This window comes from Herpailurus yagouaroundi, unplaced genomic scaffold, assembly GCF_014898765.1.
Source record: "Herpailurus yagouaroundi ecotype Mexico unplaced genomic scaffold, PumYag 67641, whole genome shotgun sequence".
Taxonomy (NCBI): domain Eukaryota; kingdom Metazoa; phylum Chordata; class Mammalia; order Carnivora; family Felidae; genus Herpailurus; species Herpailurus yagouaroundi.
The window spans coordinates 463,107-476,792 of NW_024420442.1; the positions used below are offsets into that span (position 1 = coordinate 463,107).

The following is a 13,686-nucleotide window of genomic DNA, read 5'->3' on the forward strand; positions in this document are numbered from 1 at the left end:
CCCCCCCCCCGCCCCCGGACCGAATAAACTTCAGTGATCCTCCCTATATTTACAGATTTGTTTGAGGCACCCCCCCCCCCCCCAAGGTAAAATGCGTCCTCGATTTTTGCCTGCCTTGTACGACCCTACCGCACCTGTCCCTCTTATACCGCACACCCTTTCATGTGGATTTAAGGGAATGGTCGAGGTTCTTTCCTGCCCATTCCCACGCTGTGGAGTCCTGGGGAGTGTTTTGCGCGAGTGTTCCTTCCTTGACCTGTCTCCGCTGGCTGGACCAGCAAAGTCCTTTGCTTTCAGACATTTCTAAGCGGAGAACCAGGCGACAGTGGCTATGTCTGCGTAGAGCCACAAGAAGCCCTGGGAGGTACGTGTCAAGGTCTCCCGAAGGCTCCCTCGCTACCCACTACTACACGCCTGTGAGTGCCACAGGCAGGTCTTAACAAGCATCACGCCAACAGTGAGATCCTTATCTCCTAATCCTGCCGACGAAGCAGAGAAAAGAGCCCGCCGTAACTTGCCATTAGGGTGTTTACTAAATGCTGCCTTGCCTGCCCTCTCGGTAGCCTTCTGCTTCGATAGACTTTGGGAGTGGCCTGCAGAGATACTTGAGGCTACACGAGTCAGTTCAGCAGTTTCTTTATAATAACCGAGAGAGAGAGAGAGAGAGAGAGAGAGAGAGAGAGAGGTCTGGACCCGATTTTTGATTGGGCCTTGGAGGCCGCTTCAGAACGCGAAGAGTTTAACCCTTCCTTGTTCTCAGCTGCGGGCTGCGGAAATTCAAAGGCAAAAGTTAAAAGTCATCCTCAGTAAGCTCCAATGTCAGTGGTCTCAGTTTATTTGTATTTTGCTTGCATAACTTAAAAGAAATTTGAAAGAAGGAGGCATTCTCCCTCGGGCATTTTTAAGTTGCTGTCGAAAATTTCCCCAAGTTCAAAAAGTTGCCAAGGGTTCCAGGTCCTGTGCATTGTAAATGTTGGTTTTAAAATTTTACAGGAACTATTTCGGGCCCCCAGGAATAAGATAATGCACTCCCTCTGCCTATAACCCATATTCACCAATTTTTTGAAAATATCTTTTATTTTAGAGAGTGAGCATGTGTGCGTGCGCACGTGCGAGTGGGAGAGGGGCAGAGAGAGGGGGACAGAGGATCCTAAGCGGGCTCCCCGCTGACAGCAGAGAGCCCGAGTCAGGGCTGGAAGCCACCAACCGTGAGATCATGACCTGAGGTGAAGACGGGCACTTAATTGACTGAGCCACCCAGGCACCCCCAACATTTTTAAGATATTGCTTTATCTATTCCTTCTGTTATTACTGTTTTTGCTGAAGTATTTTATTTTATTTTATTTTATTTTATTTTATTTTTTAACATTTATTCATTTTTGAGACAGAGAGAGACAGGGCATGAATGGGGGAAGGTCAGAGAGAGAGGGAGACACAGAATCTGAAACAGGCTCCAGGTTCTGAGCGGTCAGCACAGAGCCCGATGCGGGGCTCGAACTCATGGACCGCGAGATCATGACCTGAGCCGAAGTCGGACGCTCAACCGACTGAGCCACCCAGGCGCCCCTGAAGAATTTTAAATAAATTTTATGAGCCATATCACTACGTACCCCATCTTCACTATGCATTTCTAAAAGTATGAACTTTATAGAAGAAAACCACAATGCAGGCTGTGTGGGGTGGCTCAGTCGGTTAAGCATCCGACTCGATCTCAGGTCAGGTCATGATTTCACCATTTGTGAGATCAAGTCTTCAGTCAGGCTCTACACAGACAGCACAGAGCCTGCTTGGGATTTTCTGTCTCCCTCTCTCTCTCTGCCCCTACCCCTGCTCATGTGCGCACGCTCTCTCGCTCTCTCTCTCGCAAAACAAATAAACATGAAAAAATTAAAAAAAAAAAAAAAAAAGAAAGAAAATCACAATGTAATTCTCATCGCTGGCCAAACTAAGAATGATTCTGTGAAATCTATTCCAGTTCCCTATGGCTGTGTGTGACACTTGGCCCCCAACATGTCCCCAAATGATCGCCACCTTCTGGTATTCAAACTCTTGTATAGTATCCTCTGATATTGCCTCCAAATTAGTCTGTGCGACCAATAGCATACAGCAGAACTGACGATATGTCACTTCAAGATTAGGTTCAAAAAAAAAAAAAAGGACTGTGGCTTTTATTTTGCGTGTTCTCTTGTGTACACATTCTCTCCATCTTGGGTCACTCACTCTGGGGAAAGCAAAAGCTACCATGCTGTGAACTAGCCCGTGGAGAGGCCCACAGGGTGTGGGACTAAAGCCTCTGGCTAACGGCCGGAAAGGAGCAGGGACCCGCCAGCAACCATGTGAGTGAGTTTGGAAGCAGATTTTCCAGTCCCAGCCAAGATCTGAATTGATTGCAACCCTGGCCGACAGCTTGATTCCAACCTCATGGGAGACCTTGAGCCAGAAAACTCAGCTAAGCTCCTCCAAGCCTCTAGCCTCTCAGAAACTGAGTCATACGATAAATGTTTGCTATTTTAAGTATTGGATAACAATTATACATAACATAAGCACTGTATAACACTATCCTGAAACTTATTTATTATTCGCACAACGAGGCCTTACTTATTATTTTATGACCCTGTGCAGTGGCTGGGCTGTTCTGATCAGCTGAGGCTCACTCAAGGGGCTGCATTCAGCCGACAAGGTGTCAGGGGGCTTGAGTCATTTGGAACATCTGGGATGGCTGGACCTTTCTCTTCAGTCTTTAACGCTGGTCTTTTTCAAGAGCATGTCAATTTCAGGGCAGCATTTTAAGTGATTGAAGGCAAAATCTTCAAGGACTTCTCTTTAGCTTTTGGCTCTGGATTCGTACAATGCCATATTTATTATGTCCTATTAGTCAAAATAACTCACAAAGGAAGATGAAACTCAAAGCGCTCGGGCAAAACACGCTACCTGTCGATAGCAGGAGCCGTAAAGTATTACGGGCAATAGTTTTCAATCTACCTTGGTTCTCTTCTAGGCACAATTATTTGTAGTCCCACCTTGTGTAAGACAGTTTATCCTTTCTTCCCAAATTCAAATCTCATTATGACATTTGGCTCAGGCTCAAAGCCCTAATGTCATTATCTAAGGCTGATCTAGATGTAGATTAGACTCATTACATGCAGTTCATCTAATATATTTCTGGAGGGGCAGCTCTTCTGGATCCTAAGACTTGTCAGATAAAAGGTCATGCTATTTGCCTTCCTCAGACATATCCAAAGGTAAGATAAGGCTAGGATACCTACAACAGGCACTTTCATTTTTAAAAAGGGAGGTCCAGGGGTTCCTGGATAGCTCAGTCGGTTGAGTGTCCAACTTTTGATTTGGGCTCAGGTCATGATCTCACAGTTTGTGAGTTCAAGCTCTGCGTCGGGCTCTGTGCTGACAGCGCAGATCCTGCTCAAAAATAAACCTAAAAAAAAAGGAGTTCCAAAGATAAACAAAATAGACAAATCTTCAGCTACCCTTAACCATGTAAAAAAGAAAGAAGACTCAAATAAATAAAATTATCAATGAGGGGCACCTGGGTGGCTCGGTCGGTTAAGCCTCCAACTCCTGATTTTGGCTCAGGTCATGATCTCATGGTTCGTGAGTTCAAGCCCTGCGTTGGGCTCTGGGCTGACGGTGTGGAGCCTGCTTGGGATCCTCTCTCTCCCTCTCTCTCTGCCCCTCCCCCACTTGATCTGTCTCTCTCTCTTTCAAAAATAAACAAATAAACTTTAAAAAATCATAAACAAAAGAGGAGACATTACAATTAATACCACACAAATACGAAGGATCATGAGACAAATATGAACCATTATGTGTCAACAAATTGGACACTCTGGAACTGGATAAATTTCTAGAAACATATAACCTACTAAGAATGAATCATGAAGAAATAGAACATGAGAACAGACCGATTACTACTAAAGGGATTGAATCAATAATCCAAAATTCCCCGCAAATAAAAGCCTGGGACCAGATAGCTTCGCTAGTGAATTTTACCAAACACTTAGAGAAGAATTAATTCCAGTTCTCCTTAAACTCTTCCAAAAAAAATAAAGAGTAAGGAACACTCCCAAACTCACTTTACAAACCCAACAGTAACGATACAAAAGCCAGAAACAAATGCTATAAGAAAATTATAGTCCAATATCCCTGATAAACACAGGTGCAAAAATCCTCAACAAAATATTGACAAATCCAATTGAACAGTACATCAAAAGGATCCTATATCACGAATAAGTGGCATTTATTCCAGGGACGCAAGGGTGGTTTAACATATGCTCATCAATCAATGTGGTGCACCATGTTAAGAAAAGGAAGGATAAAAATTCTATGATTATCTCAACAGATGCAGAAACAAGCATTTGACAAAATCCAACATCCGTTCATGATAAAAAAAAAAAATCATTCAACAAACTGGGTATAGAGGGAATAAATTGGGTATAGAGGGAACGTACCTCAACATAAGAAAGGTTATATATGACAAGCCCACAGCTAATATCGTACTCAATGGTGGGCAGCTTTCCTCTAAGATCAGGAAAAAAACAAGGATGCCCCTTATTGCCACTTTTATTCAACATAGTGCCAGAAATCCTAGCCAGAGCAATTAGGAGAGAGCGAGAAAGACAGTGAAAGAGAGAGGGGAGCGGGGAAGGAAAAGTTATTCAAATCAAAAAGGAAGAAGGAAAATTATCTATATTTGCAGATGACCTGATATTATATATAGAAAACCCCAAAAGACTCCACCAAAAACTGTTGCAACTAATCACCAAATTCATCTTTTGTTTCCTGTATTTCGCTCCACATAGCTAGAAGCCAATTGTCACCCTCAACATTCTGCTGAGACATGTCTTTAGCCCCAGCTGTAAGTTCATTTGTGTGTATTTTCTATTCTCCAAGACTACTCAGGTGACAGTTTGCTATTTGTTTTGCTGTGATACAAAGTGGATTCTCTTTTTCCCAGATTCACCTAACAGTTCTTCATTGCCTTTCCAGTTTTCATTAGCTGTTTGACATTCCTCAAGCCTTTGCTAACAGACTCCCCACTGATTTTCTAGCCTCTGCCTGGTTCCTGGTCCCATAGACAATGTTACATCTTTTAGTGTTTTTATTACATCACCATGCTTCTACAAACAAGTTTCTATAGCAAAGTAACAAACCACCCCAAAGCTTAGTGACTTCAAACAACATTTTATGAGACCTCCACCACATTAAAAGAGAGAGAGAGAGAGAGAGAGAGAGAGAGAACATTTCCATCACCCCAAAAGATACCTTGTTCCCTTTTGCGGTCAATCTCCATCTTTGGCCCCCAGATAACCGCTGATCTTCAGTCTATCTCCATAGAGTGGATATGTGTTTCCTCAAGTTTCATATAAATGGAATCATGTGCTATGTACTCTTTTGCATCTGTAATCTTTTTCTCAGCATGATTTTGAGGCTCGTCGAATATTTTTTGTTCAAGGAGCCCAATGAACACAAAACAAGATAAATACTAATGAAACACGGCTAGGTTCTGTAAAGCTGATGAGAACAATAGAGAAACAGCAAATATTAAATCCAGAGGAAAATAAAGATACATTGCCTCCAGAGGAACATCAGACAATAGCTGAATTCTCAAGGAAACAATGGAATTTTGAAATTAGGAAAAGTATATTCTCTGATCAAAGTGCTGTTGAGCTGGGTATGTTAAAAATCAAATAGATAATCAGGAAATACTTGTACATTTAGAATTAAGAAATACAATTATAGGGGCACCTGGGTGGTGCAGTCAGTTAAGTAGCCGACGCTTGATCTCTGCTCAGGTCATGATCTCATGGTCTGTGAGATCGAGCTCCGTGCCTGCTTGGGATTCTCTCTCCTCTCTCTCTGTCCCTCTCCTGCTGGCACGTGTGTGCTCTCTCTCTCTCTCTCTCTCTCTCTCTCGCTCAAGATAAATACACGAGCTTTAAAAACAAAAGAAATACAATTATTAAAAAAAAAAACCACAAAGGGTAAGAAGAGCTATAAATTCAAAATATTTTGAGCTAAATGAGAAATAAATTTCAATGTATCAAAAATTTTAAGATTTTCAGAACTCTAGGAATGAACCAAAGGCTTGCAACAACCACGAGAGGACTGGGTCAAGAAATATGGTCCACAATCAAGGTGGAAATCAGCAGCCTAATGGTCCCTCGAGTGGTAAGAGGGGAGTTTAAGATTTTCCAAAGCCCCATTTGTAGTGAATTGCCATTATTTGACCTGACAGTTTTCTAGAAAATCTCACATGCTAGGCTTATCTTTATGTGATCAGGTACGTAGACAGTCTGGTGCCGATAGCCTTTACCTGGGGAGTATTTGTCTAAAACAAAAAGTCCAAATCGCTTAAAAGCCCAGCTGCCTCTGGGGTGCCTGGGTGGCTCAGTTGGTTAAGCATCCTACTTCAGCTCAGGTCATGATCTCCGGGTTCGTGAGTTCGAGCCCTGCGGTCGGGCTGTGTGCTGACAGCTCAGAGCCTGGAGCCTGCTTCCGATTCTGTCTCCCTCTTTCTGTGCCCCTCCCCTGCTCGTGCCGTGTCTCTCTCTGTCTCTCAGAAATAAATAAACATGAAAATCACAGCTGCGTGGGGCTGCGATAATAGCTGAGGCAAACAACAACTTTTCAAAAGAGAGAGAGAAACATGAGAGGCTTTAAAAATCTCCAACTTTCCCTGGAACTCTAGAAATCCACACACATGTGCAGGACTGTGTGAGTGTCTAGGCCGTGCATGCTCAGGAAATATCTCTGTAGGCCCTAAGCTCTCATGTCTGCTGATCTTGAGGCTCTGCACCAGCAGGGAGTAAAGGCTAAGAGTTGAGGCTAAGAGTCAACTGCCTGGCTGAGTGCTAAAAGCAGGTTGATTGATTGCGGGGGGTGGGGGAGGGCGGGGGGGGGAGGGAAAGGGGGGATGGGCATTGAGGAGGGCACTTGTTGGGATGAGCACTGGATGTTGTATGTAAGTGACGAATCAAGGGAATCTACCCCCAAAACCAAGAGCACACTGTACGCGCTGTATGTTAGCCAACCTGACAATAAATTATATATATATATAAATTATAATAATTTATAATAAATATAAACACGTAACATATAAATTTATAAACTTATATATATTTATACATAAATATACATATATATATATAAACATGCATCAATACATACGATGATCTCCAAAACAAAGTGTGGAGACTTATGGGTTTTAGGCATTCAAGGAAATCTCTGTCCAACCATTAGCTGAGACTTCAGAGGCCACACTCAAAAAAGAATACATGCTTCATAGAACTAATTCTGGAAACTCACTACATAAACAACTAAAATGAACAACAGCAACGATAAAAAACCACGGAGAGGAAGGAGAATTCGATACCCAAAATTACCACATTATAATATTCGAAGTGCCCAGTTTCCAACACAAAAATTATGCAGCGTGCATAGAAACAAAGTATGGCACCTCCACAGAAAAAAAAATTAATAGAAATCGCTCTAAGAGAAACCCAAACATTGGAATTATTAGACAAAGACTTTAATTCGCTTGTCTTAAGTAGGCTTAAATACTAAAAGAAATCATGGGTATAGAGCTAAGTGAAACCAGAAGAACAAGGTATGAACAAATAAATAATATCAATCAAGACAGTAATTACAAACAGGAACCAGAAAGAAATCCTAGAGCTGAAAGAAAACAAACAAACAAAAAAAAAACAAAAAGACAAAACAACAACAACAAAAAAATCACTTTATTGTGATCAATCTGCCATCTCTGTCCTTAACTGGTGAATTGATTTCATTCATATTTAAAGTAATTACTCACAATGAAGAACGTAGTTCAGTCATTTTTCTATTTGTTTTCAATATGCCTTATATAGTTTTTGGTCTCAGTTCTTCCAGTCATGCCTTTTTTCATGTTCGGTTTTCTTGGGTGTGCCATTCTCACTCCGTCCAATTTCCTTTTCTGTACATTTTTTAGTTATTTTCTTATTGGTTACCAAGTGAATTACAGCTAACATTTTAAACTTATAACTATCTATTTTGAATTGATGTGAACTGAGCTTCAACCTCATACATTACTTCTGTTTCTAAACATCGCTGCTTCCCCTTTCTGTTGTTATCAATCATACCTTGTTACATCATTTGCCCATTAACATGGATTTATGATTATTGTTTCATGTGTTGGTACTTTAAATCATGTAGGAAACCAACAATACGGTTATACTGACTTCCCAGTTATACAAGGTAAAGTAGTTTTATACCAGCCACTAACCTTTTGCAACCAATGGGCAAAATAAAACATGTAAAAACAAACAGCAAAGTTATTAGAAATGAAAAGATAAACAGACGGAACTAATGCATTAGTATGGCATATGTTTCATGAGTTCTAGACATTGGTAGATTTAGTAGATGAAATAGTCCTAAGATTATACATGTGAGTTGTGCCATAAATATAACATACCCGTTGATATGTTTACACTACCTTTATAACCAGGTAGGAAATAATGAGAACGAAAGATCTCCTTTATGATAACCAGACTATCAACTCCTTAGAAATAAAACAAAGGTGGAATGTATGAAATTTACATGAAGAACACTGTAACTTTCCTGAGGGACATACAGGAAGAATCAACTGAATGGAGAGATGTCAAATTATTCGTGGTTAGAAATATTAGTTGTCAATTTTCCTCCTATAAATCCATGATTTAGTGAAAGTCCAATTCAAAGATCGTTTATTTGGAAATAGAAAAAATGAAATTCATTTGGGACAATATATGCAGTAGGTTGGAGATGGACATATTGAGAAAGAAATAAAGATTGTCCTTACAGATTTTAATACATATTATAAAGCTACATACGTTGGCATGGGTATTGAGATAGGCGGATAAATCAGAGGAACACACTAGACATTTCATAAAGGTACAAATAGGTATGAATATTTGCTGTTCATTTCTATATTTAGCAAGTATTTATTTATTTTTTTAATTTTTTTCAACGTTTTTTATTTATTTTTGGGACAGAGAGAAACAGAGCATGAACGGGGGAGGGGCAGAGAGAGAGGGAGACACAGAATCGGAAACAGGCTCCAGGCTCCGAGCCATCAGCCCAGAGCCCGACGCGGGGCTCGAACTCACGGACCGCGAGATCGTGACCTGGCTGAAGTCGGACGCTTAACCGACTGCGCCACTCAGGCGCCCCTTAGCAAGTATTTATTGATCTCCTCCTGTTCACCTGTCACTCTTTAGGCACTGGGGATAGAGAGATTGAAAAAGAAGACAAAATATCTGCTCATGTGAAGCATATGATGCTGAACAGAACAATAAATGAGTATGGAGGTAAATACATCATTTTAGGTAGGGTTACGTAGTATAAAAAAAAAATAAAGCAGACTAAGGAGACACAGTGTGATGGGTTGGACTGGTGTTTTGTTTCAGACGGATGGTTCAGGGAAAGGCTTTATGAGTGCATGACACTTAAGTGGAGATCTGACCTAAGTAAAAGAGTGAGCTGTTTTCGCTGCCCAGGTAACAGAGCACACATTAAGGTCCTTAGGTGGGATTGAGCTTGGCATGTTCAAAGATCAGAGAGGATGCGGGTGTGGTTAGCAAGCGAAAAGTGGTAAGAGATCGACCTGAGAGATAAGGTGACATTTGAAGCTGGGGAGTCCCGTTTGGATGTTTCAAGAAGCTCGGTGTGATGGGCATTGAGGAGGGCACTTGTTGGGATGAGCATGGAAGCCAATTTGACAATAAATTATTAATTTATAATTTATTTATAATTTATAAATATAAACAAATTATAAATTAATAATTTATTTATAAATAAATAAATAATCTCAGTGGGACACCTGGAAAATCATACCACACTAATTCCGCAGGAAACAGATGCTTCTTTTAAAATCTAGAAGAAAATATGGGTAGATATTTAAACTATCGTGGGATGGTTCTGGACTTCCTAAATATTAGTTGTAATTTGTCCAGGGTAACACTGATAGATCTAAGTGAAATCTTACAACTTCTGCAAGTCAAACACTGCAGAAACAAAGAGAAAGGCAACCGTGATAGAGGGAATATTCACAAACATGAACGACAAATAATTCACATCATTAGTAGAGGCAGAAGTAAGCTCCTACAATTCCTTAGGTAATAGACAAGCCCCCCAATCTAAAAAGGGCCAGGGACACAACCGATGACAACGCAAGTGGACATCAAAATGTGAAAGAGAAAAGTGTAATTTCCTTTTTTGACTACAGTCTAGCATATACAGAGACACCATACACACTGTGAATAATAGTTCAAATCAGCGCCATCTTTATGGGGGAAACGTTTGGCCGCATTTGCAAGTGACCCTAAAAAGGCATACAGTATGTGATCAAACAATTAAATTTCCAGGAGTCTATTCTAAATAAATTGTTACAAACGCTCTCCAAGAGTTTAGCTGCAGGGATGTGTCTCGTACTTACAGAAAAATGGGAATAATAATGTTCAACATTAGGAGTGTGGACAAACTATGACCCAGATACGTATTGAGACACATATTCTAGGCAGGATTAAAATTGTATGTACGATCTGAAAAGTTGTTAATGGCATAGTCATCGATACAAGGAGTTTACAAATATATATGCTGAAGAAGAATAGACAGGTTCTCCTTTTCCTTTGGCAGTGACCTGTAAACCTTGGGTGGTCACGAGATCTTTGAGAAGTCACGGAAGTTGTGAATGCACGTTAAAGACAACGTACCTCTGCATATACTTGCAAAAGTTTGCAACTCTTCTTGATCTGGTCTCAATCCACGTTTCCAGCTTTGTGTCGTGCAAATTATGAACACCAGCCTTGCTTTTCTCACCCTTTTCCATAACCCACGCACCCTCCGGTCCTATGCAATTTTTTACGAACGCACCATGCCGCCATAGCCAGGCAGAGCCCTTATTCTATAGAGTGTACTCGCTCCATCATTTTCTTACCTCCTTGGTTTTGTGGACCCAGCTCGTACATCAGGGGTGAGGCTTTCCTTTATTTTCCTCGCTCAGGTCTCCATGCTTTGAATTCCTATGGCATCTACGTATATGTTATTCTACCCGAAAGTGTATTAGATCCCATTATTTTAATTATATGGATGTCTCTCTCTCCACCTTCTTCTCTTTCCACTTGGAACTCCTAGATGCAAGTACCATACCGAGTTTACCTGGATTGTTACTTTGAGCTGCTGTAGAGTCGCATAAAGAAATGAATGTATTTATTAATTGATTAGTGTAACCAATGATAGTGTTTCATTAATCAATTTACTGCTTGTATCTAACAGGTGGTGTCGGGTCATTCAGATGTACTAACACACCTAGTATGAGTTTAATCTTTCCCTCTTCCCAATCTAGTTCTCATTCCCTCTCACTGGACTTCTAATTAATCAGTCACTTCGAGTAAAAAATGTCATTACCAGGGCGCCTGGGTGGCTCAGTCAGTTAAGCGTCCGACTTTGGATTTTGGCTCAGGTCATGATCTCACGGTTCATGAGTTGGAGCCCCACGTTGGGCTCCGCACTGACAGCACGAATCCTGCATGGGATTCTCTCCCTCTCCCTCTCCCTCTCTCTCTCTGCCCCTCTCGCCTCATATTCTCTCTCTCAAAATAAATAAACTTAAAAACTACTTTTAAAAATGTCATTGTATTGTGGCCGCAAAGAAGAGTAAGGGTTTTCTGTATGTATACGGAAATTCTTCGAGGATTTCCTCCATGACAGAGCGTTATTATGACCAAGTGGAAAAAATACTGTAAAGGACAAAGGTATGTCACTAAAAAGCTTTTGAAGGCATTAAAACCACACGGTATCATTTTGGAGCAATGTTAAAGGCATAGGGAACACAGTCCATTCGACCAAGAGAAACTTGACAATCACTCATCTCGTTAAAAAATTTTTTTCATGTTTATTTTTGAGAGAGAGAGAGAGACAGAGGGTGAGCAGGGGAGGCACAGAGAAAGAGAGACATGGACTCTGAAGCAGGCTCCAGGCTCTGAGCTGTCAGCGCAGAGCCCGATGCGGGGCTTGAACCCGCGGACTGCAAGATCATGAACTGAGCCGAAGTCGGATGCTCGACCGACTGAGCCACCCAGGCGCCCCAACAATTCATCTCTTTACTTGTAGCTCCCGAATCTTATTGATGGGACATAAAGTCTCCCGAAAGGCATCTTAAAATCTCTTTGCTTCTTCCTGTCCTACACACTTGTCTTTTATCTTGGCTCCTCTTACCCTATTTCCTCGCAACTCTCCCACTCAGTGCAAATTAGCTTTGACCTTCAGCTCTAAATGCCAGTTCCAGCCTTCCTTTCATCTTCCTTTACTTCCGGTCTTCCATTGCTGCAGCCCAAAGACCTATGTGGCAAGACCGGACCCTCCTTGGAGGGTGCAGAGAAGGAAGGAGCTAAGAGGCATAGTCCTCTTTTTAAGAGGTGGCAGGGGAGAAAAAGCTGCGAATAATCAAACAGGATGAATTTTTAACTTGCCATATTATGAAATTGTGGCGTGACCTTAAGCACAATCACTTCACCTCTCTGCTTTCACTTCCGCATCTGCACTTACGCACAAGTATAGATGTAAATGGAAAATGGGGGAAAAAAGAAAGCCTTTCGCAAATGCTGTACAGATGCAAGTTGGTTTAATGATTATACAAAATGATCCCGAGTCAAAGCCAGAAATATTTTTTGAACATTTTTAGAGAAAATAATTTTGATCTTTAACGGCCAGAAATACTAGTCATGGTGAATGTTTTTGTATAATGGTTGATCTGGGACCTTCTTTCCTGAAAATATTAGGAGTTAGCATTAAAATGGTGAATTTTTTATGACTTGGGCAATGTTCAGTTCTTATTTAACTTTTTAACAATCCGAAGGCTGTAAACAATCTTCTGTGATTAATTTTAAAACACTATTTAAATTCCCTGCTGAGCCTAACTTAAAGCCTTTTTTTCTTTGCCTTCCATAGAATCTGTAACAAAGTATATATTATAACTCTTTTTCAACTCGCTTGGATTTTTCTGGGATTTGGTGCCATCATGAGAGACAGGCATTTTATCATTCAAGGTCCCGAAAATGACTTTCAAAGAGTTAGTCATCTGGGAATGGAACATTACACTTCAGAGAATAGAAATTTACTTACATTTGAGACTAACTAAATAAAACTCAACAAAATAGGAGCCTCTAAAAAAAGAGGCCCCGAGCGGCAGAAACACCAGAAAGCTGTGAATCAGCAAAATTCTTACCTTTCTCCTTTTCACTCTGTGAGAGTCAGCAGCAACGAGCCACATTAAAAGAGCCAACAGACAAGACCTTTGATAGAGTGGGATCTCCATCTGCTTGGAGAACAGAGGGATCTCTGGAGTTTTCAATAGAGTGATATGTAGATATCGTGTTCCACATTTTCCCTACCGTTTTTGGAAGGAAGAAAAAAAAAAAAAAAAAACACCCCACCAAACCCTGTACTTCTGAATTACTTAACAGGACTGTTTGGTTGAGGATTAACTCCTGAGTTGCTGCGGAGACCGATGTCCCCATCCGCTTGCAAAAGATCTGTGCCTCTGAGAAGCACAGATCTGTGTGTCTAAAGGGTGATTCATTCATCCAGCTGGATCTCTTTGTGGTGATTTTCCGACAACCGTATGTAGGGGAGGAGGAAGAAGGACTTTAG

At 41.1% G+C, this 13,686-nt stretch overlaps 1 protein-coding gene across 1 annotated transcript in view; it reads right to left on the reverse strand.

Annotated features, from left to right (window-relative positions):
• The window catches only part of CT83 (cancer/testis antigen 83), a 60,158-nt gene extending 46,740 nt beyond the window's left edge, over positions 1-13,418 (reverse strand). The window contains exon 1 of the mRNA XM_040467958.1: positions 13,262-13,418. Within this exon, the coding sequence (XP_040323892.1) occupies positions 13,262-13,351 (90 nt within the window). The 5' untranslated portion in view covers positions 13,352-13,418. The remainder of the gene's footprint in view (positions 1-13,261) is intronic.
• Positions 13,419-13,686: the final 268 nt, after the last annotated feature.